Genomic DNA, 27,378 nt, shown 5'->3' on the forward strand with positions numbered 1-27,378 from the left:
GACCGTGCCAGGGACAGGACTGCGCCAAGGACAGACCCGCAGCGCCGTCCTCGCTCACAGAGCTCCCTAGTCGGCCCTATGGAGAGGCGGTCGCGGGCGCCTTTCTTTAACGCGCCAGCCATCTGTCCCCGCTCCCTTCCAGGCCCTGCTGCCCTATCCGCAAGCGCTAAGGGACTCGAAGCGCAGCCTCGTTGGGACAGGCTTAACTCCGGCTCGCGGTTCACAAAGAGCGTGGGGCTGCACCAGTGAGCGGACCCTTGAGACTGGCCGCGCCTGCGCACTCCGTGAGCGCGCCCGGCCCTCCCAGCAGCCCCCGCGCGCAGCCCGTTAGGCCCCGGGGATTGTGGCCCGACCCGGCCGCGGTTCCCTCTGTTCCGGCATCGCTGTGCCTCGGGTTCGCGCCCCGAGTGAGCAGTCCTGGCCCGAAGCGTCGGTCCTGGCAATCCGTAGGAAAAGCACTGCAGCACGGGGTAAGGAGAGGGAAGCGGGACCACTGCAGTATCGCAGAGCGGCGGGACCCCGCGCCTCAGGCCCGGGTGTGTGTGTCGTGGGCGTGACGGGGCCGGGGCTGGGACGTGACGGCGTCTGTGCAGCTGACTTGGGTGCAGAGCCTATTGTATGAGCGAAGGTTGTTGTGGCCGTGGAGTGCGTGACTGACCCCAGCATCCTCTACCTACACCGGGCCCAGCTGCAGAGAAATGGCCCTTGGTTAGTTTCTCCGCGCCAGAAAAAAGACTCCCAGCAGAAAGGCTCAGACTAGGCCGGGCCAGGTGGCTCACATCTGTAATCCCAGCGCTCTGGGAGAGCGAGGCGGGAGGATCACTAGAAGCCAGGAGTTCGAGACCAGCCTGGGCAGCAAAGCGAAACTCCCATCTGTACCAGAAATTTAAAAAATGAGCCGGGTGTGGTGGCGCTCTCCTGTGGTCCCAGCTACTGGAGAGGCTGAGGCGGGAGGATGGCTTGAACCTAGGAGGAGGTCGAGGCTGCAGTGAGCTATGATAGCACCAACTGCACTCCAGCCTGGGCAACAGCGGAACAAGGCTCAGACCCCACCTTGGGATAGGAATGTTAGAACTGAACGAGCCCCCGCTCCCGCCTATGCTTGCTCCTGGAGGGACTCCCACGCCACCTCCCCGCGGACCCGGACCCATGCACGTACACTCACAGCTCTGAAGAGTCCAGCTGCAGGTTTCAGAACCACAGCATTGCTTCCAGGAAGCTACTGTGAACTCCACTTCCAGCCCCGGGCATCCATGACCCTGATCTTTTTTTGATACTGGGAAGAGTTAACAACACTCTCTCTCTTATGTTACTCTGGTTATGTGTGGGTGGGCGGTAGTGGCATTGTGCCCTAATTTAACCATGCGAGGCTGGGCTGCAAGAAAAGCCAGGTTCCCTTCTTAGCCAGTCCTGCCCGACTCTTGAAGAAAAGGGGTCTGAGGGGGAGGAGGAATGAATTGCTGTTGCCTGTTTAAGTCAAGGTCGAGGCGAGTGGGTGTTTCTGCTTTCTTCTGTGACATGCATTCTTATTTCTTAGGACATGAGAATATTTGTTTCATTCTCCATAAATGTCCTGTCCATTGAGTTAATACCTAGGTCCGCTCCCGAGAGCCTGTATGCACATACCCGTTTGGTAGATGTTTTTCATTACTTCTGTGGGCCTTCTTTTAATTACTATGTGTAAAGCTCTTAGAACAGAGATTAATAAAACATTTTGCAAAGATTATACATAATATAAAACTAGTTTCTTAGTAGAGAAAAAGAGATAAACAGTTGTTTACCACACTGTTCTGTCTGCTTTGGTATACTTTTACTGAATTTAGGAATGTTACTTGATTGTGTTCATTCATAGAAGAATCTTGATAGTGAAAATAGCCCATCGTTTTGATGAAGAACAGTTAAAGAACTGATGGGTGTTACTTATTTGTGCCACGCTGTTGTTTATTTTCCCCAAACCCACTCATGTCACAGGCTTATAGAATCACAATTTTCTTAACAACTAAAAGATATTCCCTCTTCACAACTCTGTTCTTAATTTTATTTGTATGAAAATAGTTTAATTGGGTGGGCGCAGTGGCTCATGCCTGTAATCTCAGCACTTTGGGAGGCTGAGGTGGGCAGATCACCTGAGGTCAGGAGTTTGAGACTAGCCTGGTCAATATGGTGAAACCCCGTCTCTACTAAAAATATAAAAATTAGCTGGGCATGGTGGTGCATGCCTGTAATCCCAGCTACTAGGGAGGCTGAGGCAGAAGAATTGCTTGAACCCGTGATGCAGAGGTTGTGGTGAGCCGAGATCCTGCTATTACACTCCAGCCTGGGTGACAGAGAGAGACTCTGGCTTCAAAAAAAAAAAAAAGAAAGTCCTGGTTTAAGCTGCCAACTATTTTTGTACTATTCAGAACAGATTTTCTCCATCCCCTACCACCTAGTCATCTTCACTCTATAATAATAAAATTTAAGTTGCCCGTAGTCTCACCGTGCAGAATAAATATTACTATTCTAATGTTTGTTTTTCCATTTTTTTCTGTGCACTTGTGCACATGTGTTTGTTTTCCAAAATAGAATCACAACAATTGATCATTTAAGGAGACAAAGACTCTCCAACACTTTGTTTGAAAAACGAAAAAGAGGTTGGGCGTGGTGGCTCACACCTGTAATCCCAGCACTTTGGGAGGCCAAGGCGGGTGGATCACCTGACGTCAGGAGTTCGAGACCAGCCTGACCAACATGTTGAAACCCTGTCTCTACTAAAAATACAAAATTATGCCGGGTGCGGTGACTCACGCCTGTAATTCCAACACTTTGGAAGGCTGAGGTGGGCGGATCACGAGGTCAGGAGGTCGAGACCATCCTAACACAGTGAAACCCCACCTCTACTAAAAAAATACAAAAAATTAGCCGGGCGTGGTGGCGGGCACCTGTAGTCCCAGCTACTGGGGAGGCTGAGGCAGGAGAATGGTGTGAACCCAGGAGGCAGAGTTGCAGTGAGCCCAGATCGCACCACTACACTCTAGCCTGGGCGACAGAGCGAGACTCCGTCTCAAAAAAAAAATACAAAATTAGCCAGGCGTGGTGGTTTATGCCTGTAATCTCAGCTACTTGGAAGGCTGAGGCAGGAGAACCACTTGAACCCCAGAGGCGGAGGTTGCAGTGAGCCGAGATCATGCCATTGCACTCTAGCCTGGGCAACAGGAGCAAAACTGTCTCAAAAAAAAAAAAAAAAGTATATAATATGATACCTTATCAAAGCAAAATTCTTGAGCTGGTTTTATGATATGGAATGATGTCCCTTTGGAGCTACTAGGGATGGAAAGCAACAGGGCCCTTGCTCTACTTTTTGATTTCTGTGAATCCTTTTTTGATAACATTATTAAGAAGAATTACATAGGCCAGACGCAGTGGCTCATCCCTGTAATCCCAGCACTTTGGGAGGCCGAGGCGGGCAGATCACGAGGTCAGGAGATCGAGACCATCCTGGCCAACATGGTGAAACTTTGTCTGTACTAAAATACAAAAAATTAGCTGGGCGTAGTGATGGGTGCCTGTAGTCCCAGTTACTGGGGAGGCTGAGGCAGGGGAATCGCTTGCACCCAGGAGGCAGAGGTTGCCGTGAGCCAAGATCGTGCCACTGCATTCCAGCCTGGCTACAGAGCAAGATTCCATCTCAAAAAAAAAAAAAAAAAGAATTACATTTTCAAGCCTAGTTCTAACATTTATCAATGTTTTAAGAGCAGTGCTGAAAAATCTCAAGAAGTTTTTAGAGAAAGGGACTACTATTAAAATTATTAAAGATAATTTATCAGCAAATACCAAATTTTCAAATTGAAAATAATTGAAGATAATTTTAAAAATAATGGAATGAGGGGTATGTAATGTTTTTCACTGAATTTGGTGCTTACAGTAAGCCATTTTAAGTGCTTTATGTATTATGTTCTTAACCTTCACAACAACCCTATAAGGTAGGTACTGTTGATTCCTTAATTTATCTCTGAGGAAACTGAGACACTGAAAATTAATGTGTCCAAATTCTCACAGTTAATAATTCCCAGAGCTCTGTTCGTATCCTGAATCTTGACAACAAAGCCTGTATTTTTAATAAATGAGAATCTGCCAACTCCCAACATTGTACATGTTCTTTTAGTCTGACTCCCATAGCTAGTAATTTATCATGAATATCTTCCTTCTTTAATTAATATGGGCCAGTGCCATCAATAATAATTGCATAATATGCTATAATATAGTGGAACATCATTTATTCAACTTGTTGCCTACTGTTAGATATTTGATTTCAGGTTGTCGTAAATTATTCTTTTTTTTTTTTTTTTTTTTGAGACGGAGTCTTGCTCTGTCGCCCGGGCTGGAGTGCAGTGACCGGATCTCGGCTCACTGCAAGCTCCACCTCCCGGGTTCACGCCATGCTCCTGCCTCAGCCTCCCGAGTAGCTGGGACTACAGGCGCCCGCCACCTCGCCCGGCTAGTTTTTTTTTGTATTTTTTAGTAGAGACGGGGTTTCACCGTGTTAGCCAGGATGGTCTCGATCTCCTGACCTCGTGATCCACCCGTCTCGGCCTCCCAAAGTGCTGGGATTACAGGCTTGAGCCACCGCGCCCGGCCTATTCTTTTTTTTTTGAGACGGAATCTCTCTCTGTTGACCAGGCTGAAGTGCAATGGCGCAATCTCGGCTCACTGCAACCTCCGCCTCCCAGGTTCAAGTGATTCTCCTGCCTCAGCCTCCCAAGTAGCTGGGATTACAGGTGTCCGCCACCATGCCAAGCTAATTTTTGTATTATTAGTAGAGATGGAATTTCATCATGTTGGCCAGGCTGGTCTCAAACTGCTGACCTCAAGTGACCTGCCCGCCTCGGCCTCCCAAAGTGTTGGTTACAGGTGTGAGCCACTGCGCCCAGCCAGTAAACTATTCTTTGATGAACTCTCTTGCAATACATCTTTGTATACTTTTACAAATATTTCCTAATGATAAATTCCTAAAAGTGGAATTTCTGGGTTGAATTATGAGACATTTATAAAGTACTCACAATATGCCAGATCCTGTGCCAGTCCTCAGGGGAAATACAGTGACCAAAATGACATGGTTGGTATCCTTAGGTTGTTTGTTATCTTTCAAGGTAGATAAGCCTATGCAAGAATAAGACTGAGATAGGTGAGGTAAAGGTCATTGAAGAAGTCAGATGGCATGGCTTGAGAGGTCATGGGAAGGAGACAGCTGATTATAGCAAGCATTGTCAGGTCACGGCCAAATAATACCAAACTCATGGGGTTCCTATGGGGTAATGGATTTTATGTAATAAGCATATGCCTTATAGTTTTTATTCTCATGATATTGATGCAAATGAACAGGACAAGAAGATTCAGCAACTCCTAGGAGGGCCTCATGGCTAAAACAACTCTTTGAGAAGCAAAACAAAAGCTTGGTCAAGAAGTCATGAGAAGTAGCAGCAGTGAAACAAGGCATTAATTGAAGATGTGTAGCCATGTTTATGTAAGCAGAACTCCAGCATACATGAACACACTTAGAAATAATGGAGTCAGTTCAAATTTTGGGAGCTGAAATCAACAAAACCAATAAAAACATAGCAGCGTTTTTTAAGATATTGAGTTTTTTCTCCAAGTTCAAGGGATGACTACTTTAAAAAGTATCTAACCTATTTAAAGAACGTTTTCCGGCCGGGCGCAGTGACTCAAGCCTGTAATCCCAGCACTTTGGGAGGCCGAGACGGGCGGATCAGGAGGTCAGGAGATCGAGACCATCTTGACTAACACGGTGAAACCCCGTCTCTACTAAAAAATACAAAAAACTAGCCGGGCGAGGTGGCGGGTGCCTGTAGTCCCAGCTACTTGGGAGGCTGAGGCAGGAGAATGGTGTGAACCCGGGAGGCGGAGCTTGCAGTGAGCTGAGATCCTGCCACTGCACTCCAGCCTTGGTGACAGAGTGAGACTCTGTCTCAAAAAAAAAAAAAAAAGAACGTTTTCCACTATGCAAAGTTAAAATCCATATTTCAAATATATATATGGTCAGGTAGAATCATGAAATAAATGTAAGCAAAAAGAAAATCAAGATCACTATCTATTGAGGCCTCTGTGTTTCTTCATGCTGATTTGTATGTATACTTTACAGATGTCCTCATAATGTTCATTTTATTTTTCTTTCTTTTTTTTTTTTTTTTTTTTTTTTTTGTGACGGAGTCTGGCTCAGTCGCCCAGGCTGGAGTGCAGTGGCGCGATCTCGGCTCACTGCAAGCTCCGCCTCCCGGGTTCACGCCATTCTCCTGCCTCAGCCTCCCGGGTAGCCGGGACTACAGGCGCCCGCCACCTCGCCCGGCTAATTTTTTGCATTTTTAGTAGAGACGGGGTTTCACCGTGTTAGCCAGGGTGGTCTCGATCTCCTGACCTCGTGATCCGCCCGCCTCGGCCTCCCAAAGTGATGGGATTACAGGCGTGAGCCACCGCGCCCGGCCTCATTTTATTTTTCTGAGAGATTGTATATCTTTAATATTTTATATGTCCTGTGTATTTTCTAAAACTTAGTATTTAGAGATTCATACACACACACACACACACACACACACACACACACACACACACACACACACACACATGCGCTCTCTCTCTCTTTCACATCTGTTTTTGCTGTACCTTAACAGGATCATACCACTCACAACTGTTACTGCATTCTTCACTCAACAAACTGTACTGAACATATTTCCATCTTTCCAGTTAAAGAGCTACATCATCAGCTGGGCGTGGTGGCTCAAGCCTGTAATCCCAGCACTTTGGGAGGCCGAGACGGGCGGATCACGAGGTCAGGAGATCGAGACCAGCCTGGTTAACACGATGAAACCCCGTCTCTACTAAAAAAATACAAAAAACTAGCCGGGTGAGGTGGCGGGCGCCTGTAGTCCCAGCTACTCAGGAGGCTGAGGCAGGAGAATGGCGTAGACCCGGGAGGCAGAGCTTGCAGTGAGCTGAGATCCAGCCACTGCACTCCAGCCTGGGCAACAGAGCGAGACTCTGTCTCAAAAAAAAAAAAAAGAGCTACATCATCATTTTTTTAAATGACAGCAGTTTGTTTTACTCTATGGATGCTTTATGATTTATTTAACCTGTTTTCTATTGAAGGACATTTAGGTTCTTTCCAGCTTTTTTCTATTATGAACAATATCCACATACTCTTACACATACCTTTGATCATATGTACAATTATTTTTTTAATCCCCAAAGTAGAATTTCTGAATCAAAGAGTGTGTATGGTTTAAATGCTGCTCGTACATACTTTAAAATCTATATAGTCTGCAGTATACTGGTTAGAATGTTCATTTGCTCTCATGCTTACTAATATGGGCATCAGTACCAGATACCTGTTGGCGAGTTAATGTGTTATTTTTATTTTATTTTATTTTATTTTATTTTATTTTATTTTATTTTTAGTGAATCATGCATGTCAGTTTTCTCTCACTGGAATAGAAATTCTGGGTTTCAGAGAAAAGAGCTAGAGTTGAAGGAAAGCTGACTCTGTGGTTAGATAAATGATTCCAAATACAGCTTTGCTACTCATAAACTACATTTCTACAAGTGATTTTATTTCCTTTTTTTTTTTTCTCAAGACGGAGTCTCGCTCTGTCTCCCAGGCTGGAGTGCAATGGCGCAATCTGGCTCGAGACCAACCTGGTGAATATGGTGAAACCCCGTCTCTACTAAAAATACAAAAATTAGCCGGGTGTGGTGGTGCACACCTGTAGTCCTAGCTACTCGGGTGGCTGAGGCAGAAGAATCGCTTGAACCCAGGAGCTGGAGGTTGCAGTGAGCCAAGATTGTGCCACTGCACTCCAGCCTGGGCAATAAGAGAGAGACTCCGTCTCAAAAAAAAGAAAAAAAAAAAAAATATATATATATATATATTTATATATGTATGTATATATACACACATACACACACACATATAACACCCAACATACGGGAATTCTTGATAGACATTCGTTATTGTCAAATGACCAAGAGCATGAGTCCATGCCTGTTCAGCCTAGGTTGTAAGAAAGAGAATGACAAATGAATTCATTCCAGAAGACAATGTGGATGATTCTGATTCTGACTGGAAAGAGAGAGTGATGAGCCCGGAGGATTTTGAAAGTTGTTCTGGCTGCAAGCAGGGCTGCCAGTGCAGCAGTTTTGTGGTGGTAATGGCTGCCAGGCTTGGTCTTTATGAATTTCTCTCTTTGTGTCTGGTGAATCTAAACAGACCTATGAAACTTTGAAGGAGGAAGATTATGGTTTAGATGATATGGCCCCTTATCAGCCCTGGAATTAGCAACGGATTAGACTCGTCCAGGCTCCCTCAAATTTCTCTCTGCCTATGTGTGTGTGCACACGTGTGCGTGGTGGAGAGATCAGAAGAGAGGGGAAAGATCATAGTAACTCAAGTCATTCGGGGATTTCTGAGGTCCATCTGATCTCATGGCCTTGTTTTCCTCCCCCTAGATCAGCCTCTGTGAACTCGGTGCTTCTCCTGGCAAGTAAACCCCAAGGAGGACTGACCAGTTCTTGAATTTCTATACCATGGCCCTTGTAAGTTTTTTTCTCCTTCTGGGAATACTATCATGTCAAGGTCCTGTCACCATTTTTTTATCCTGAAACTTCCTAACTGGAAGAACCTTCTTCCAGTTCTTCCACATCCAGTGGCGGGTGAACCACAATGCTTGTCCTATGAACACTCTTTATTCTAGTCATTGTTCTTGTATTTGTTGAACAAATCATTCAGCGTCTCCTATATGTGCTCAGTCTTCTGCTAAAAGCTGCTATGGAGGAAAAATGAAATCTCTTAAATATTTGACCAGTCTTTGTGAGTTGATAAGAGAGGATGGGCCCATTTAGCCACTTATAGGAAAACTGAACTTTTCCAGACTTGAGTTTTCCAAGTACATAAGATAAGGGTCGTGGCTGGGCATGGTGGCTTGCACTTGTAATCCTACCCATTCAGGAGGTTGACATGGGAGGATTGCTTGAGCCCAGGAGTTCGAGGCTGCAGTGAAGCTGTGGATGTGCCACTGTACTCCAGCCTGGGTGACAGAGGGAGACCCTGTCTCTTAAAAAAAAAGAAAAAGTTAAAAAACAAAAAGGTAAGAGTTGCTGTTAGTTGGCCTCAGCCTCAGTATATCATAAGATCTCATGCTCTGTGAGGCTTTTAGGACTGATTAGGGGTGTGGCTAGGTCTTACATACAGAGAGATCTGAGATCTTCTCTTGGAATTCCTGAGTTACACAGAAACAAGATTCCATTTTTGGTTGAACAGGATGTGCTGGTCTAGAATGACATCTTTGTGATTCTGGATTATGCTGTATCAGTATCCTTTAACTCAGGAATCAGGAAGGCATACAGTGAGGGATGGAAAGTGATAGCATGTGAGAAGGTAATCCAGGTACATAAGTAGTCATGTTGACTCCCAGAATTGAGGAGGATCTTAAGATTTTGTCCAACCAAAATATCTAAGTATAGAAGAATGATTAAATCTCACATATGCATTGTATAGACTATTATACAACCAGTTTTTTTTTTTTTTTTGAGACAGAGTTTTGCTTTTGTTGGCCGGGCTAGAGTGCAATGGTGCCATCTTGGCTCACCAAAACCTCTGCCTCCTGGGTTCAAGCGATTCTGCTGCCTTAGCCTCCCAAGTAGCTAGGATTAGAGGTGTGTGCCACCAGGCCCAACTAATTTTGTATTTTTAGTAGAGACAGGGTTTCTCCTGTTGGTCAGGCTGGTCTCAAACTCCCGACCTCAGGTAATCCTCCCACCTCGGCCTCTCAAAGTGCTGGCATTACAGGCATGAGCCACGGTGCCCAGACTATAAAACCAATTTTTAACAGTCATAATTAGAAAAATGCTTATGATATGATCTGCTTCTAGGACAAACTTAGAAGAGATTCTCTAATTGCATTTAGATCCTTTTCTAAAATAAAGATATTATACGGAGGGAGGCTTTAAAAAACAATCTGTTATTTAAGGAGAAAGGGGTGGAAGAACTCACCTTCCTTGGGAATTTATGAGGGAGACATAGTAGACAAAGGCTTATATACAGTATTTCATTTAATTGGAAAACTGATTTTTTTTTCTTTCCCAGGTATGTCTAGATTAAGATTTGCCGGAGTATAAGAGGCCGTGTCTGTAGCAACAGGATCCTTCAGGAACCCAGGCACTTTGCTTCAGGCACACTCATTTCCTGACTCGCTATGTTGCAGGCTTCCAGCCCGAGCCTGTTTTCTTACCATATGGTCCACTTCCTGCAATATCTCTTCCCTCTTTTCTCCTTCTATCTTAAAATACATTTTCTTCCATTTCATTTATAATGTGTGGTTTGTCATTTCAGCAATCAGTGATGTTCAGTGATGTATCCATAGACTTCTCTCCGGAAGAGTGGGAATACCTGGACTTGGAACAGAAGGACTTGTACAGAGATGTGATGTTGGAGAACTACAGCAACTTGGTCTCACTGGGTAAGGTCAGCTGCTTCTAGGAATTTAGACTCTGTTCTCTGTAACATCAACTTTTTCCTCTGGAAATTTCAAGAGTATCTTTTAGGAAACTATCTAAATTTTTGCTCCACTTTCTAAAGGGAACACTTTGAGCTTTATTTCACTGGAAGTGAGCACCTTCATTAAGCACATCCACCCTCCCCATCCTTAAGTAGCCCTTGGGCCTTCCTTAATAACGAAGGGGCTGGGTTTGAGATCTTTGTGATTTGTAGCCTTACCAGTGTCAAAGAAAACAAGTTTCACTTTGTGTTTGGATTCAGAATTACTTTAGATGTTTTGTTGCTTGTTGGTATATTTGTAAGGGAAATAGCTAGATCCTGTTTATTGAGTTTGCTCTATCAAAAGATTGATTTATGTAGTGGTAAAATGGATCAACAGCATTTATTTACAATTCAAGAGAACTCATACCTTTCATTAATAAACAAACATATTCAGTTTTACCAGTTTTACCTACTTTAATGCTTGAAAATTAAAAACGTAAGAATTTTGTTCATGTGTTTTATTGCACAGCAAGATGAGTATAGTTAATAATAATGTATATTGTATATTTCAAAATGGCTACAAGAGAGTGTTTTTAGTGTCCTCACTACAAAGAAAAGAAATAATAAATATTTGAGGTGATGGATATGCTAATTACCCTGATTTGCTAATTCCACAGTAACACGTATCAAAACATCACATTGTAGCCTATAAATATATACAATTATTAGTCAAAATAATTATTAGTGAGTATATGGAAAAACTGGAACCCTCATACATTACAGTGGGGATATAAGATGTTAAAGATACGACCCTGTAATTCTTCTCCTAAATGTTTACTCAAGAGAAATAAAAACATGTGTCTATACAAAGATGTATAAGTATTCACAGCAGCATTATTCACAATGTCTAAATAAATGGATAAATAAAATATGGCACAGTCATACAATAGACTATTCATTGAAGGACCAAACTACTGATACATGTTATAGCATGCAAGAATATCAAAAACACGATGCTAAGTGAAAGAAGCCAGGTGCAAAAGATTACATATTATATGATTCTATTTATATAAAATGCCCAGAAAAAGCAAATCTGTAGAGACAAAAAGAAGATCAATGGATGTCTGGGGCTGGGAGTAGGAATGAGGATTGACTGCTAGTGACCAGCAGGGATGTTTGGGGGATGATGGAAATAGAATTTCTAAGTGTTGATTGTGGTGATGTTTGCACAACTCTGTAAATTTACTAAAAATCATTGAATTGTACACTTAAAACAGGTAGATTTTATGTTACGTAAATTATATTGCAGTAAAGCTGTTAAAATCCAAGAACTTTACATTTAATTTAACATTGTTTGAATATCCAAGAAATAATAATACATCTCCTAGGAAGCTTATTTTTCCTCTCAGCAAAAGAAGAATAACCAGTAGCTAATGAAATATGAATAGTGTTTGGTATATACTCTAGGCAATGTTTAGATACAGACATATATTAATATAGTATTAACAATAATCATATAAGATAGGTACTATGATTATCGCTATTTTATAGGGAAGGAAAAGGTAGCATAGAAGTAACTTGCCCAAGGCCACACAACTGGGACGTGGCTCAGGCAGGATTTGCACCCAGCAGTCTGTGATCTCAACCACTATTGCCCCTGAAGAAGAAACACTTATATGAATATAGATTTTGAAAAGATTTTTTCATTCCTTCTCTAATCTCTATTTATTGTGTAACCTTAATGTACATGTTATTAAAACATCTTTCACTTCTTTGTTTTGCCTTATCAATTACTGTTTTGACATATAATTTAACCAAGACTGAATCAAAGTAATTTTGATTTATTTTTTATTTTCATGTACCTTATATTCCTTTTCTTCTAAGCAGGATGCTTCATTTCTAAACCAGATGTGATTTCCTTATTGGAGCAAGGAAAAGAGCCTTGGAAAGTTGTGAGGAAAGGAAGAAGACAATATCCAGGTGAGCGCCAGTTGGGCAGCCATCACCACAGGGAGCCCCAGATGGTTGGGGAAGAGGCACATCCTTATGTTGTTTAGAAAGCCCTCTTGAAAGGTCTGTGGCCCAAGGAGGAAAGGTCTGCAACCTGGGGAGCAAATTAAGGTCTTAGCTGGGGGGTACTAAAATAACCACTTATTTGTCCCATTTACCACTCTTCTTTTTTATTATTGTTCTCTCTAGTTTTCCTCCTCCTTGATGGAACTGAGGGGTGGGGTGGTGCTCTCTTTGGCTCACTATTGACAACCATTGTATATTTTGATTCAGTTGCTTTCCTCTTTTGCATTTTTTTTTTTTTTTTTCCTGAGATGGAATTTCGCTCTTGTTGCCAGGCTGGAGTGCAATGGCACAATCTTGGCTCACTGCAAGCTCCGCCTCCCGGGTTTACGCCATTCTCCTGCCTCAGCCTCCCGAGTATCTGGGACTACAGGCGCCTGCCACCTTGCCCAGCTAGTTTTTTGTATTTTTTAGTAGAGATGGGGTTTCACCGGGTTAGCCAGGATGGTCTCGATCTCCTGACCTCGTGATCCGCCTGCCTTGGCCTCCCAAAGTGCTGGGATTACAGGCTTGAGCCACCGCGCCCGGCGAGACAGGGTTTTGCCATGTTGGCAAGGCTGGTCTTGAACTCCTGACCTCAGGTGATCCGCCCGCCTCAGCCTCCCAAAGTGCTGAGATTACAGATGTGAGCCACCATGCCCGACCCCTCTTTTGCATTTATAGTGTCAGCTGAAGAATGACAAAGTTCATACATTTGGAAAGGAGAGCTTTATTTTTCATAAAGGGTTACAGCTTGCGAGGTGGTTATTCTGACAGACTGGGAAGTGTAGCCTAGGCTTCTGCCCAGAGACAGGCACTTCAAGGGAGGTAGAGGGTAAGACAGAAACATATGCTGAATGTTAGCCAAGTATACATGTTCAACAGGCTACAGGAGGAGCTATGAATACTCAGGACGGAGACTGTACACATGCATATTAGGTTAACATAAGTCCTATGATCACTTTAGGGTAGAGATTTAACATTTAAATGCATTATAAGTAGGACCTATACATTAAAAGGGTAAATGTAGGACACAAGTCCATGATCTGTGTATCCTTGGGAGACCAGTCAAAACCAGTCCAAGGCTGTAAGTTGTTTATCAAGAAGAAGCTGTGGACTGGAATAGCTGTCATGTTGGAACCATAAAAACAGGAGTGTGGAGTGGTGGGGGAGTGTTCTGATAAAGTAAGCGAAAGGGTCTTTCAGCCTTTGATTTTCTCAAGTTGACTTTTGAGAAAATCTAATGATCAGAAAGGTGAAAGGGATTGGAAGCAAATGGGTCATGACCAGCCTTCTGTTCCGCCATGTGCCATGACTAGGAACTTAAAGTTTGGGGGTCTTTAGCCAAAAGAGGGTCCTTCAGTCTCTCAGGGTTTAGGACTTTTACTTCCGTCTTTAATAAATAGATAGGTGGCTTCGGAGCTGGGCAGTGTCGTAGGCACTATCAGTGCAGTGGTAAACAACCAATCAAGTTTCTATCCCCACCGAATTTACCTTGTCATAAGAAAAACGTAATACCTATAAATAAATAGGAAATACAATGTCAGGTAATGAGAGTGCTATAACGAAAAGTATGCAGAGTAAGGGGATGGAGATGTGCAATGGGAAGACTATTTTAGTTATCAGAGAAGCCTTTTTTCCCCCATCTTTTCTCATAAATTATTAAAGGAAAATAAAAGACTACAAAAACGGTATGCTTGATATTGTAATCATATGTGTGTTATCAGCAACTAAAGTTTCATATGAATTATTCTAGAAGATAGCTCCTAGATCACAGAATATCATCCTTATTTGCTTTTTCCATCTATGTATCCATCTATCTTCACATTAAGAAGAAATATGGATATAGTAGACTCTAGAGAGAATGATCTCATTATCTTTCATTTACCTTGTCTAGGTGCTGTTTTCATCTCTCTTTGCAGATCTTGTTTCAAATGTTTTTGTTTTTGTTTTTTTTTGAGACGGAGTCTCGCTCTGTTGCACAGGCTGTAGTGTAGTGGCGCGATCTCGGCTCACTGCAAGTTGCACCTCCCGGTTTCTCGCCATTCCTCCTGCCTCAGCCTCCTGAGAAGCTGGGACTACAGGCGCCCGCCACCATGCCCGGTTAAGTTTTTTTATTTTTATTTTTTAGTAGAGTCAGGGTTTCACCACGTTAGCCAGGTTGGTCTCGATCTCCTGACCTTGTGTTCTGCCCGGCTCGGCCTCCCAAAGTGCTGGGATTCCAGGCGTAAGCACCGCACCCGGCTATGCCTGGCTAATTTTTATTGTAGAGGTGGGGTTTAACCATGTTGGTCAGGCTGGTTTCGAACTCCTGACCTCATGATCCACCCATCTTGGCCTCCCAAAGTGCTGGAATTACAGGTGAGAGCCACCACACCCGGCCACAAAAGGCTTTAAAAATGTTTTTATGGCCGGGCGCGGTGGCTCAAGCCTGTAATCCCAGCGCTTTGGGAGGCCGAGACGGGCGGATCACGAGGTCAGGAGATCAAGACCATCCTGGCTAACCCGGTGAAACCCCGTCTCTAGTAAAAAATACAAAAAAATAGCCGGGCGAGGTGGCGGGCGTCTGTAGTCCCAGCTACTCGGGAGGCTGAGGCAGGAGAATGGCGTAAACCCGGGAGGCGGAGCTTGCAGTGAGCCGAGATCCGGCCACTACACTCCAGCCTGGGCGACAGAGCGAGACTCCGTCTCAAAAAAAAAAAAAAAAAAAAAAAAAAATGTTTTTATACAGAGACATATGTTGTAATTTTGTATTTTCTTCTCTGTATATTCAGGTCTGGATGAGGATACTTATTTTAAGGTACTAGTTCTTATTTTATAACCATAGGGCCATTTCAGTGCCTACACTGTTTGTAATGTTCTATCTTCTGACTTAACCTTCTACCAAAAGAAAGAAAAACATGCTTTTTCCCTCTAATCTCTTAATCTTTTTTTTAAATTTAAATTTTGTTTTATTTATTTTTTTTGAGACGGAGTCTCGCTCTTTTGCCCAGGCTGGAGTGCAGTGGCGTGATCTTAGCTCACTGCAAGCTCTGCCTTCCGGGTTCACACCATTCTCCTGCCTCAGCCTCCCGAGTAGCTGGGACTACAGGCGCCTGCCACCACGCCCAGCTAAATTTTTTGTATTTTTAGTAGAGACGGGATTTCACCATGTTAGCCAGGATGGTGTCTATCTCCTGACCCTGTGATCCGCCTGCCTCGGCCTCCCAAAGTGCTGGGATTACAGGCATGAACCACCATGCCCAGCCCCCTAATCTATTTTAAAATTCACATTCAGGTAATTAAGTGACATCTACAATTATTAATACTCAAAATGTAATGCAGAGGTTCCAAGTGAATAAGATAATATCCATTTAGTCAGGAACCATTTCACCAAAATAATAACTGTTGGCTCAGAGTTAGACATCTTAAACAAGACCATGTATTTTTTCTTTCTTTCTTTTCTATTCTTCCTTTAAGAAAGTTTGATTAAACTATGAATAACATGCCTTCAGAAAAGTGGACAAATGACTTTCTTGAGGTGATATTTGAAAAGAGACATGAAGTAAGGGCTCAAGACATGTCATTTTCTGGGAAAAGGGCATTATGAGCTGATAGAAAAGATCTGAGTGGGGCGTTAGCCTTGCTTGTCTGAGGAATAACAAAGACGGCCACTATGGTCACAGCAGGGAAAGGGAAAGTAACAAGATGAGATCAGAGTTAGGCAAGGACCTGGTAACGTAATAACTAAGAGAAATCAAAAGCCACAGGCTGCTTGTATTCTAAAATGATTTCTCCAGTTGAGTGCAAAAGCAGGAAGCACCGATACAGAGGCAGTTTCAGTTGTTGAGTTAGACAGGGTGGTGGTTTGGATAAGAATGGCATTGTTAGGAAGTAGTAGGAAGCTGTTAGTCTCATGATGTGGTTGAAGGCACTGTCAAAAGAACATGCTGATAGGATTACAAGTGAACTAAGTGGGAAGGAGTGATATAAAAGGAGAAGAAATGGGTGTTGGCTTAAACAACTGGGTTAATAGCAGAATTTACTGAAGTGGGAAGATAGGAAGAGCAAGTTGGAAAGTTGACACTAAGAGTTTCTGTTTAAGATATTTTAAGTTTGATATGATTATTATCTGTCCAGTTTGAGATGTTGCATAGGCAGTTGAATATGTATACTCAGAACTCAGAGAGATTACAGCCTGGTTTATGTTTGGCTGTCTTGATGGTTGGAATTTACATTCATGGGTCTGGATGTGACCAACTAGGGAAGGCAGGCAGGTAAAATAAAGCAGATAAGGAGAAGCGGCCTGAGAACTGACTCATGGGTCACTCTACCATGTAGACCTTTGAAAGAGGGAAAGAGGAACAACAAAAAAGAAAGAAGGAGCACCCATTGAGATAAAATAAAAATAAAGCAAATGTTTCACCATGGAGGGAGCAGAGAATGAGGACTGAGAATTGACCCCGGGTGCTAGCAAGATGGAGAATCCTGGTAAGCTTGTCAAGAAAGATTTCAGTGGAGTCAGGATGAAAGCCCAAGTGGAGTGGCTTGATGAGAGAAGGGTTGGTGAGGCAGTAATGAGAATGAATATAAGACAACTCTTTGAAGGAATTATGTATAAAGGGAAGCTGGGAAATAGGGTTGGCAGTTACACTGGGGATATGGGTTAAAAAGCAGTGTATTTTATGACATTAGGGTGTGTTTGTGTGCTCATGGGAATGATTCTATGGGTGGAGGAAATCAGTACAGTAGAGAAAGGGCTTAATTGTTGGAGCAATGTCTTCAAGACTGGAGTGGGAAAGGATCCAGTGAGTAAGGGGGAATAAAAGGGAAAACAGTGTAGTTACGTGTGCAGGTAGGTTGGTCAGGATGGTGGAGAGAAGACAGCTTATTCTTCTGCTGCTGTTTTCTCAGTGAAATAAGAAAGATCAATAGAATGTGAGAGCGTCAATGGAATATTATTAGCATTCAGTTTGGGCTTATTCAGGATGTGATTAAAATTGATTCTCCGAAGTACAGTTCCTTAGATGTCAGGTTTTATTATTTTCAGATCTTTGTGCATTGTCCCTGTGTTGAAATGCAAATAGGACTTCCTTGGAACCAAATCTTATGTATCCCAGACTTCTTGTTTCAACAAAGTAAGGTGGTCGATACAGTGCCCAAATAGAGTAAGTCTAAGTGATTTATACGACATTTTCTGTTTAATTAAAGGTGGTTCTCTGCAAAGAGGAATCACATTTATGATTTTTTATATTTATATATTTTTACCTGATCAAAAAAGGGACTTTTCTACATTCTCATCAGAAGTGTTTAATAGACTAGAAATCCTTTGATCCAACAGATTTGGGACTGGTAATAGGTCTGTTAGTCATAAAAAAAAATGGGTCATATATTTTATGTACATACCATGCAAGTATTATTTTAACTTAGAACATTCAAATGTATGTCTGTTTGCCAGTATTTTTGATAGTGTCCAAGTCTTCGTTTCCATTGTCTCATTGTATTTCATTTTTCATCTAAATCACACACATAATACAAAGTCTATTATTTCCACTTTTATTTATTTTTAAAGTAGAATAGGAATCAAACTTGCAGTATGGGTACAGAATATTTCTTGATTGTTATGTTTTCTTTCATTTTTTACTATTGTATTTCCTACACTTAATTTTCAACAGCTGAGATTTTTAGCGATGTGTATTTATCACCAGTTTTCCGAAGTGTTCAATTTTGTTTTCATAGAATCAGTTGTTTCCTCGTTGTTATTCGTGAGTTTACACTTATGAATTTATTTAACGTTTATTAAATTAGATACTTTCAGGAAAAAAGTGAAACGCCCCTAAACTTGTTTGGAACAAACATAGTTGCCTCTTGTGAGGTGGGGTGCTTTGTCACCTGGGCCTGCGACTGTGGCTGTATCCCCAGGACATGACCAGCCACTGACCTGTCTCTGATACCCTAACCCCTTGTCTGTTGCCTCCTCTGGAGGTGAACAGTAGTAATTGCTGTCTGGCCTTGGAGAGGTAACCTGAGGGTTAAGTATATCTGACCACTTTGAACACAGCAGTTACCCTGTGTTTTGCCAGTGTCTCCACATCTGCTTCTTGCTCAGCAACTTCTTAATATGACCACCCTTGGTGGGACACCCTTAGCTTCTGTGCAGGAATCTCTTCCTTGTGATTTGGTGTATGATTTCTTCAATATACCCAATGCTAAATACTTTGTGAGTGTTTCAAAGTTTTCCTCATAAAGGTTATCTATATATTTTAAATTTTTGTAAGTATTATGAATGAGATCTTTTCCCTCATATTTTATTGTTAAATGTATATTCAAAGGTTATCGTTGTTTGTATTTTGATTTTGATATAAAATCAAATTTTTTTGACTTTATAAATTTTCTTTCTAAATTTTGTTGCCATTTATAATATTTAAACCTTTGAGTTTTCCAATTAGACAGGCATATCCTTTGGAAATAGAGTTTTACCTGTAATTCTTCTACCTCTGATTTTTTTTCCTGATTTTTTAATTGTGTTGACTAATAACTCTAATACTACATCATTAATAGTAGTGGTAATGTTAGGCAAACTGCCTTTTTGGTAAGATAATATATACTTTATCATTTAGGGAAGTATCATTACTGTTCCATTGAGCTTTTTTTAAAAAAAAATGAGGAACATGAGGCAGGAGGATTGCTTGAGCCCACGAGTTAGAGGCGGCAGTGAGCTGTGATTGCACCACTGCACTCCAGCCTGGGTGACGGAGGGAGATGCTGTTTCTTGGGAAAACAAATTCAGGAACAGTTCTGGTCTTTTTTAAGTTACCTTTTCAGCATCTATGGAATTGATTGTGATTTTTTTTTTTTTTCTCCTTCGCTGTGTTGGTATGTTAAATTGTCTTAATAGATTTCCCCATATTGAACCATTAAAACATTCTTCTTCTCCTTTTTTTTTTTTTTTTTTTTTTTTTGAGATGGAGTTTCACTTTTGTTGCCCAGGCTGGAGTGCAGTGGCACGATCTTGGCTCACTACCACCTCTGCCTCCTGGGTTGAAGTAATTCTTCTCCCAAGTAGCTCCAGGTAGCTGGGACTCAGCTCCTCCCAAGTAGCTGGGACTACAAGCGTGTGCCACCACGCCCTGCTAACTTTTGTATTTTTAATAGAGACAGGGTTTCACCATATTGGCCAGGCAGGTCTCGAACTCCTGACCTCGTGATCCACCCACCTTGGCCTCCCAAAGTGTTGGGATTACAGGTGTGAGCCACTGCGCCCAGCCTAAAACATTCTTGTAATAAACACCCCTTGGGTCTTTCAGTGTGCTGTTTTAAAGTGTTCAGAAAATTGGTGTGTAGTTTTCTTTTTGTGAGCGATCTTTATTTCAGTATCACTTTATGAAAACAGTTTGGAAGTCCTGATTCTTCTTAGTTGAAAAAGAATTTTGATAGCCTGTCTTTAAGCTTAAGTAAGTTTTGTAAAGCTTTATTTTTGGCAAAAGGGATGGTAAGTCTGACCACATTCTCTATTTGCTCTGTCGGAGTTGATCTATGTAAACATTTTATTAATATCTATCTCTTCCATGGTCAGTTTTGATAAATTATATTTTTCTAAACAATTACACATTTTAGGCTGGGCATGTGGCTCATGCCTGTAATCCCAGCACTTTGGGAGGCTGAGGTGGGTAGATCATGAGGTCAGGAGTTCAAGACCAGCCTGGCTAAGATGGTGAAACCCCGTCTCTACTAAAAATACAAAAATTAGCCAGGTGCGGTGGCATGCAGTTGTAATCGCAGCTACTTGGGAGGCTGAGGCAGGAGAATTGCTTGAAGGCAGTGGGGCGGGGTGGGGTTCGGCGGGCAGAGGTGGAGGTTGCAGTGAACAGAGATCACGCTACTGAACTCTAGCCTGGTGACAGACTGAGACTCTGTTCAAAAACCAAAAAACAAAAAAAAACCCAACAAATTATCCATTTTAGCTATGTTTTCAAATTTATTAGCATAGTCATCTGTCCTCTGTATTCATGATCATTTTCACTTTGTTCTTATTTCTATGTCTGTACGTTCTTGCTGGTTTCAATATCTTAACCAAGGTTTATATTTTGTTGATTAAAAAACTGGTTTATGAGGCCAGGCGCGGTGGCTCACGCCAGTAATCCCTGCACTTTGGGAGGCCAAGGCGGGTGGATCACCTGAGGTCTAGAGTTTTTGACCAGCCTAGCCAACATGATGAAACCCGTCTCTACTAAAAATACAAAAAATTAGCTGGGCATGGCGGCATGTGCCTGTAATCCCAGCTACTCGGAAGACTGAGGCAGGAGAATCGCTTGAACCAGGAGGTGGAGGTTGCAGCGATGCAAGATCACGCCACTGCACCCCAGCCTGGGCAACAAGAGCAAAACTCCATCTCAAAAAAAAAAAAAATTGTTTATGCTGTATTACTTCTATTTCTGTATTCTGATTTTGCTTTTATATTGGTTAATATTTTTCTTCTGCTTTGCTTCAGCTTAATTTTATTTTCTTTTTTTGAGTGAGTCTTTTAATGATGTTTTTCACTTTTGCTGTGTTTTAGTTTTTAAATTTTCTTATAAGCACTGTGGTTATATTTTATAGATACTTATATGGAAGTTTTCAAAATGTAGACTTTATTATTATTATTATTTTTTTTTTTTTTTTAAAGAAACAGAGTCTTGCTCTGTCACCCAACCTAGAGTGCGGTGGCATAGACAGAGCTCACTGCAGCCTTGACCTCCTGGGCTCAAGCACTTCTCCTACCTTAGTCTCCCAAGTAGCTGGGACTATAGCACACTACCATGCCCACCTAATTTTTTAATTTATTTTTTTTAGAGATGAGGTCTTGCCATGTTGCCCTGACTGCTCTCAAACTCCTGGGCTGAAGAAATCCTCCTGCCTTAGCCTCCTAAAGTACTGGGATTACAGGTGTGAGCCACTGCACCCGGCCTCCCATTATTTTCAAAAAACCAAAAATACAGCCAGGTGCCCTGGCTCATGCCTGTAATCCCAGCACTTTGGGACGCGGAGGCGGGAGGATCACTTGAGGTCAGGAGTTTGAGACCAGCCTGGTCAACATGGTGAAACCCTGTCTCTACTAAAAATACAAAAAAAAAAAAAAAAATAGCCAGGTGTGGTGGTACATACACACCTGTAATCCCAGCTACTCGGGAGGCTGAGGCAGGAGAATCACTTGAACCCAGGAGGTAGAGGCTGCAGTGAGCCGAGGTCACACCACTGCATTCCAGCCTGGGTGACAGGGGAGAGTCCATCTCAAAAAACAAACAAACAAAAACAAAAATACTGTTTCAGATCTTATTTTCCTATGGACCTAAGAGTTATTTAATATAGGTAGATTTTACTTTTAATTTTTTAATTTTGTTATTCTAGTTTTAGTAGAAAATGTCTATATGATTTCAACCTTTTTTTTTTTTTTTGCTAACTCCTAGTTGTGTGTCTAGATTTCAGCTTCTTAATAGAGACCACATTGTCATAATTGAAAACCTCTCCTGTTTCTTTCTCATACACAACTTATTCAGCACGTAGATTTTCCTCTGGCTGTTCCTGTTGCTGGCTTGCTATCCTCTGGCCTACATCTAATGTGACGTTTCTTAGCAAGTCCTTCACATTCAGATGACTGCAGCATTTGAACATGCACATTACTTTTGTCCACATTACTGAGTTACAAGCATATCCTATCTTTTTGTGCCATGAATTTCATAAGAACTTCAATAAGATACAGATGTGTTTTCCTGTCTAAAAAATCACTGATACACATTTCCTAAAAATACAGGAATGGCCTTAACTATGAGGGAATGGAAAGGAGAAAACTTGAGCAATAGGAGGAAAGAACAAAACCAGTTGAACATTTGTCAAATGAATGGGTAATAGAATAAGTTGAAGGGGAGGCTGAGTAGATAGAACTCCTCAATACCTTTGCTATGGTGTAGAAACAAAGAAAAAGTTACCCATAGCTATGTGAAGGAGCGAATGGGCAGTGCACTGCATAGGTAAGGGCATAAGCGGTGGCAGATGCATAGGAATATATATATAGCCACCTATTTCCACTCTTGTATTTAGCTGGGCTACCTTGGATGAATAAAGAGAATATTTAATCATTGTAGTAAGGCATGAGAGACTAGAGGCAGAGAGATACATTTAGAACAAGTATATAGCTATGGGAATTAAATGAGTAAAACCTATTATATGCTTAGCATTTATTACTTAATGTAGAGTTAACTAGGGATTGTTTCTGTCCTTGAGGAGGTTTATAGGTAAGAATAAACAGTATGACAATTGGAGAAGTTAATAAATATATAATTTTTAAATTGAGAGCTATTGTAAAGGCAAGGAATAGAGAATAGCAACATGGATCTAGGTACTATTAATAGGGTCAACCTTAAAGGAAATGACATTTAATCTAAGATCTCAGGATGAAAGTAGCCAGCCATGCAAAGAGCCCAGTCAGGAGATTTGTGGGAGATAGAACAGACTGTGAAGAGTCCTAAGAGATGGAAGTAAGTTAGGACATGTGAGGTCTACAAGGAGACATCTCCAGGGAGCAGTAAAGGGGATACTGGGTTGAGATCAACAGTGAGCTTGACTGGATTCTAAGAATGACGAAAGATGAAAAAAATGTAAGTATAGATTCTCAACCTCTCATCTTCATCAGAATTATCATGTAGAGAATATTAAATATCCTTCCAGGACTGCAGAGTCTGATCCAGGTGGTTTGGGTGGTGTCTAAACCTCAGTGTTAGTAACCAGCTCCATGGTGATTGTGATCCACACCTCAATATGAGAACCACTGACTTAAAATGTTTATTTAATCACCAATCTTGCTATATTGTATGAACTCTTATTTTTCCTGATGTTGCCTTTGGCTTTTTTTTTTCTTCCAAATTGTATAACCAATTTTAGAGTTTGGTTGAGGATTACTTTTGTTGTCTTTTATTTCTACATTAGAAATATTGCTTCTTTTAGTAAAAGAAAACAGCATGTGTTTGCTTTCTTGTTTCATTTTAGATTTGGATACCAAGTATGAAACCAAGAAGTTATCTTTAGAAAATGACATTTATGAAATAAATTTATCCCCGTGGAAGATAATGGAAAGAATTAAAAACCATGGCCTTAAGGGTCTCATTTTAAAACATGATTGGGAATCCACAGGAAAAATGGAAGGACAGGAGAGACCTCAAGAAGGATACTTCAGTAGTGTGAAAATGCCATCTGAAAAGGTGTCCTCTTACCAGAAACGCACATCTGTTACTTCACATCAGAGACTTCATTTTGTCGATAAACCCTATGAATGTAAGGAATGTGGGAAGGCGTTCAGAGTGCGCCAACAGCTTACTTTTCATCACAGAATTCATACTGGTGAAAAACCCTATGAATGTAAGGAGTGTGGGATGGCCTTCAGACAGACTGCACACCTTACTCGACATCAGAGACTTCATTCTGGTGAAAAACTCTATGAATGTAAGGAATGTGGGGAAGCTTTCATATGTGGTGCAGATCTTAGAGTACATCAGAAAATGCATATTGGTGAGAAGCCCTATGAATGTAAAGAATGTGGGAAGGCTTTTAGGGTACGAGGACAACTTACTCTGCATCAGAGGATTCATACTGGTGAGAAACCCTATGTGTGTAAAGAGTGTGGAAAGGCCTTTAGACAGTACGCACACCTGACTCGGCATCAGAAGCTTAATAGTGCTGACAGGCTCTATGAGTGCAAAGAATGTGGGAAGGCCTTTTTGTGTGGCTCTGGTCTTAGAGTACATCACAAACTTCATACTGGTGAGAAACCCTATGAATGTAAGGAATGCGGAAAGGCCTTTAGAGTGCGGCAACAACTAACATTGCATCAGAGAATTCACACTGGTGAGAAGCCCTATGAATGTAAGGAATGTGGGAAGACCTTCAGCCGTGGTTATCATCTTATTCTCCATCACAGAATTCATACTGGTGAAAAACCTTATGAATGTAAGGAATGCTGGAAAGCCTTTAGTCGCTACTCACAACTTATTTCACATCAGAGTATTCATATTGGTGTTAAGCCCTATGACTGTAAGGAATGCGGGAAGGCCTTTAGACTACTTTCACAACTCACACAGCATCAGAGTATTCATATTGGTGAGAAACCCTATAAATGTAAGGAATGTGGCAAGGCCTTTAGATTGCGCCAAAAACTTACTCTACATCAGAGCATTCATACTGGTGAAAAACCCTTTGAGTGTAAGGAATGTAGGAAGGCCTTTAGGCTTAATTCATCCCTTATTCAACATCTGAGAATTCATTCTGGTGAGAAACCCTATGAATGCAAGGAATGTAAGAAGGCCTTTAGGCAACATTCACACCTTACTCATCATCTGAAAATTCATAATGTAAAAATCTAAGAAAGTCTTTTCAACTTCTGTGTAATAGAACATTCTATGAATGTAGTAATTAATCTCTTTTGCTCCATACATGCAACTGACTTGGCATTAGAGATTTTATACCATTAAAAGAGTGTGATAATGTATTGTATTCCATCATCACTCAAACCTGAAACTTCAGCACATTTGTTCTAAAAACTAATCCTGTTATAAGAATGAGAAAGATACTTACCGTCATCCCTATCCCATCACTTTGTGTCATACTGGACAAGAAGCTTAACTGCTCTGTGCTTTAATTTTTTAATTTATGAAATGGTCATATAAGAGTGCAGCAATTTGACACTCTTTCAATCAAGAGGTGGAATTTACATCTCTCTGTTGTATATAGGCAGACTCTGTGACTGCTTCACCCCGTAGAATATGGTAGATGTACTGCTGTGCTGGTTTCTTGACTCAGACTTTACTGGTAGAGTTACTTCATCTCATGAAATGAGAGAACTGTCATGTTACAGAGTCTGGCTACTTTGCTGAAGAGACCACATGAAGAGGCCCTGAAACTACATAGAGAGGGAGAGGCACCTGCTGAACCCTGTCTTCTTGACATCCACCAAGATACCAGACATTTGAGTGAAATTTTGGATCTCCCAGACCAGCCACCAGCTAAATACCACTATGTGACTTGGTAACATCAACTGATGCCATGTAGAATGGAAGAATTGACCAGCTGAGACCCTGCCCAAATTTCTGACCCACAAAAACATGAGATATAATAAAATGGTTGTCATTTTAAGCCACTAAACTTTCTTTTATTATCATATTTAATATTTCTTTGTAGATAAATCATACTAAAGGCTATGGGCATAATGAATATAGAAATGCCTTCCACCAACATTTATCCTTCATTGAACTTGAGATATCTTATTAAAATATTGAAAGTAAGGAATTCCTTTCCAATTTGTTCATTAAAAAACAGATATCCTAGACCAGGTGAGGTGGCCCATGCCTGTAAATCCAGCACTTTGGGAGGCCAAGTAAGGAGGACTGCTTGAGGCGAGAAGTTCGAGACCAGTCTGGGCAACATCATGAGACCCTGTCTCTACCAAAAAAACTTTAAAAATTAGCTGGGCATGGTGGTGCATGCCTGTAGTCCTAGCTACTTGGGAGACTGAGGTGGGAGGATCACTTGAACCCAAGAGTTGAGGCTTCAGTGAGCTGTGATTGTACCACTGTACTCAAGCTTCAGTGACACAGCAAGACCCTGTCTCAAAAAAAAAAAAAAAAAAAAAAAAAACTACAATCAGCATTCTCTGGCCCCAGTCAATATTAAAAATTGACAAAGGATAACATGAAACTTTGGAAATCAAAAATCACCTTATTACAAAGCTCCATTAATTTTTTTAATTACTTCATTGTAGTTTTTGTAAATGCTAAATTGTCCTATATTTGGCCAATGGCAATCCCCTCAAATTGACTCCTGTGTCCTTTTATCATGAGCACTCCAACCTTTCAGTTTTTTTTTTTCTGAACCAAATGCATTGATGAGTTATGGAGCATACTAGAGCATTATTAACAAAGGAAAAGAATAGAATATTTACCTTGCCTATCCTTTACGAACTATATTTCAAGACAACCAAAAGTTGGTGAAGGAAAGTTGTTTATTATTAGAGAATTCCAACTGGTTAAAATGTCAAAGGAGGCGGGGCGCGGTGGCTCACTCCTGTAATCCCAGCACTTTGGGAGGCCGAGGCAGGCGGCTCACAAGGTCAGGAGATGGAGACCATCCTGGCTAAGATGGTGAAACCCCGTCTCTACTAAAAATACAAAAAATTAGCCGGGCGTGGTGATGGGTGCCTGTAGTCCCAGATACTTAGGAGGCTGAGGCAGGAGAATGGCCCGAACCTGGGAGGCGGAGCTTGCAGTGAGCCGAGATCGCGCCGCTGCACTCCAGCCTGGGCGACAGAGCGAGACTCCATCTCAAACCAAAAAAAAAAAAAAAAGATCAAATGAATGATAGACTTTGAAAATGACACTCTTTAATTTTGCAAAATCATGGATTTTCGTGGTGATAGCAATGGATGTGAAGACGATTAGGTGAAAAATGGATAGGAAGCTTATAATGCGTGGAGCAGAATGACAGGACACTAATCTATATTAACATCTAAATGAGATCAGCTAGATGCACTTGATATGATGAAATGGATGCACACTGTGGACACCTGTGAAGTTTTCTTGCCCCCCCCCCCAAAACTGAGAAGTACAAGTTAGTCTCCAAACCTAATTACCAGTTTACAGGAAACATGGGGAATAAAAGAACAAATTAACAACACAAAGAAGCAAACAACCAATGCAAAATTTGGGAAATTCTGCAGAAGTAATGGCCTATTTTTTTAACGAATACATGTCAAAAAAAAAAAAAAAAAAGACAAAAATGGAATCCTACACATTAAAGGA

At 41.6% G+C, this 27,378-nt stretch overlaps 1 protein-coding gene across 4 annotated transcripts; it reads left to right on the plus strand.

Moving 5' to 3' along the window:
- Positions 1 to 288: 288 nt before the first annotated feature.
- Positions 289 to 27,378, plus strand: ZFP82 (ZFP82 zinc finger protein). 4 transcript variants are annotated; one of them, XM_007996512.3, is made up of 5 exons: positions 289 to 470; positions 8,497 to 8,583; positions 10,379 to 10,505; positions 12,413 to 12,505; positions 23,579 to 27,378. In XM_007996512.3, the coding sequence occupies exons 2-5, from the start codon at positions 8,575 to 8,577 to the stop codon at positions 24,946 to 24,948; spliced, it is 1,599 nt and encodes a 532-aa protein (XP_007994703.2). In that variant the 5' UTR covers positions 289 to 470; positions 8,497 to 8,574; the 3' UTR covers positions 24,949 to 27,378. The 4 variants fall into 4 exon arrangements, with proteins under 4 accessions (XP_007994703.2, XP_007994701.2, XP_007994704.2 ...); XM_007996510.3 differs by having other exon boundaries at positions 366 to 470; positions 12,410 to 12,505; XM_007996513.3 differs by lacking the exon at positions 8,497 to 8,583 and having other exon boundaries at positions 379 to 470; positions 12,410 to 12,505.

The sequence above is a fragment of the Chlorocebus sabaeus genome, chromosome 6 (assembly GCF_047675955.1).
Source record: "Chlorocebus sabaeus isolate Y175 chromosome 6, mChlSab1.0.hap1, whole genome shotgun sequence".
NCBI classification, from domain to species: Eukaryota; Metazoa; Chordata; class Mammalia; order Primates; family Cercopithecidae; genus Chlorocebus; species Chlorocebus sabaeus.

Bases quoted from the DNA above. Each gene is read 5' to 3' on its own strand.
- ZFP82 (XM_007996510.3), top strand. The intron at 10,506-12,409 runs GTAAGGTCAGCT...TTTTCTTCTAAG, and splicing joins CAGCAACTTGGTCTCACTGG to CAGGATGCTTCATTTCTAAA. The intron at 12,506-23,578 runs GTGAGCGCCAGT...GTTTCATTTTAG, and splicing joins AGGAAGAAGACAATATCCAG to ATTTGGATACCAAGTATGAA.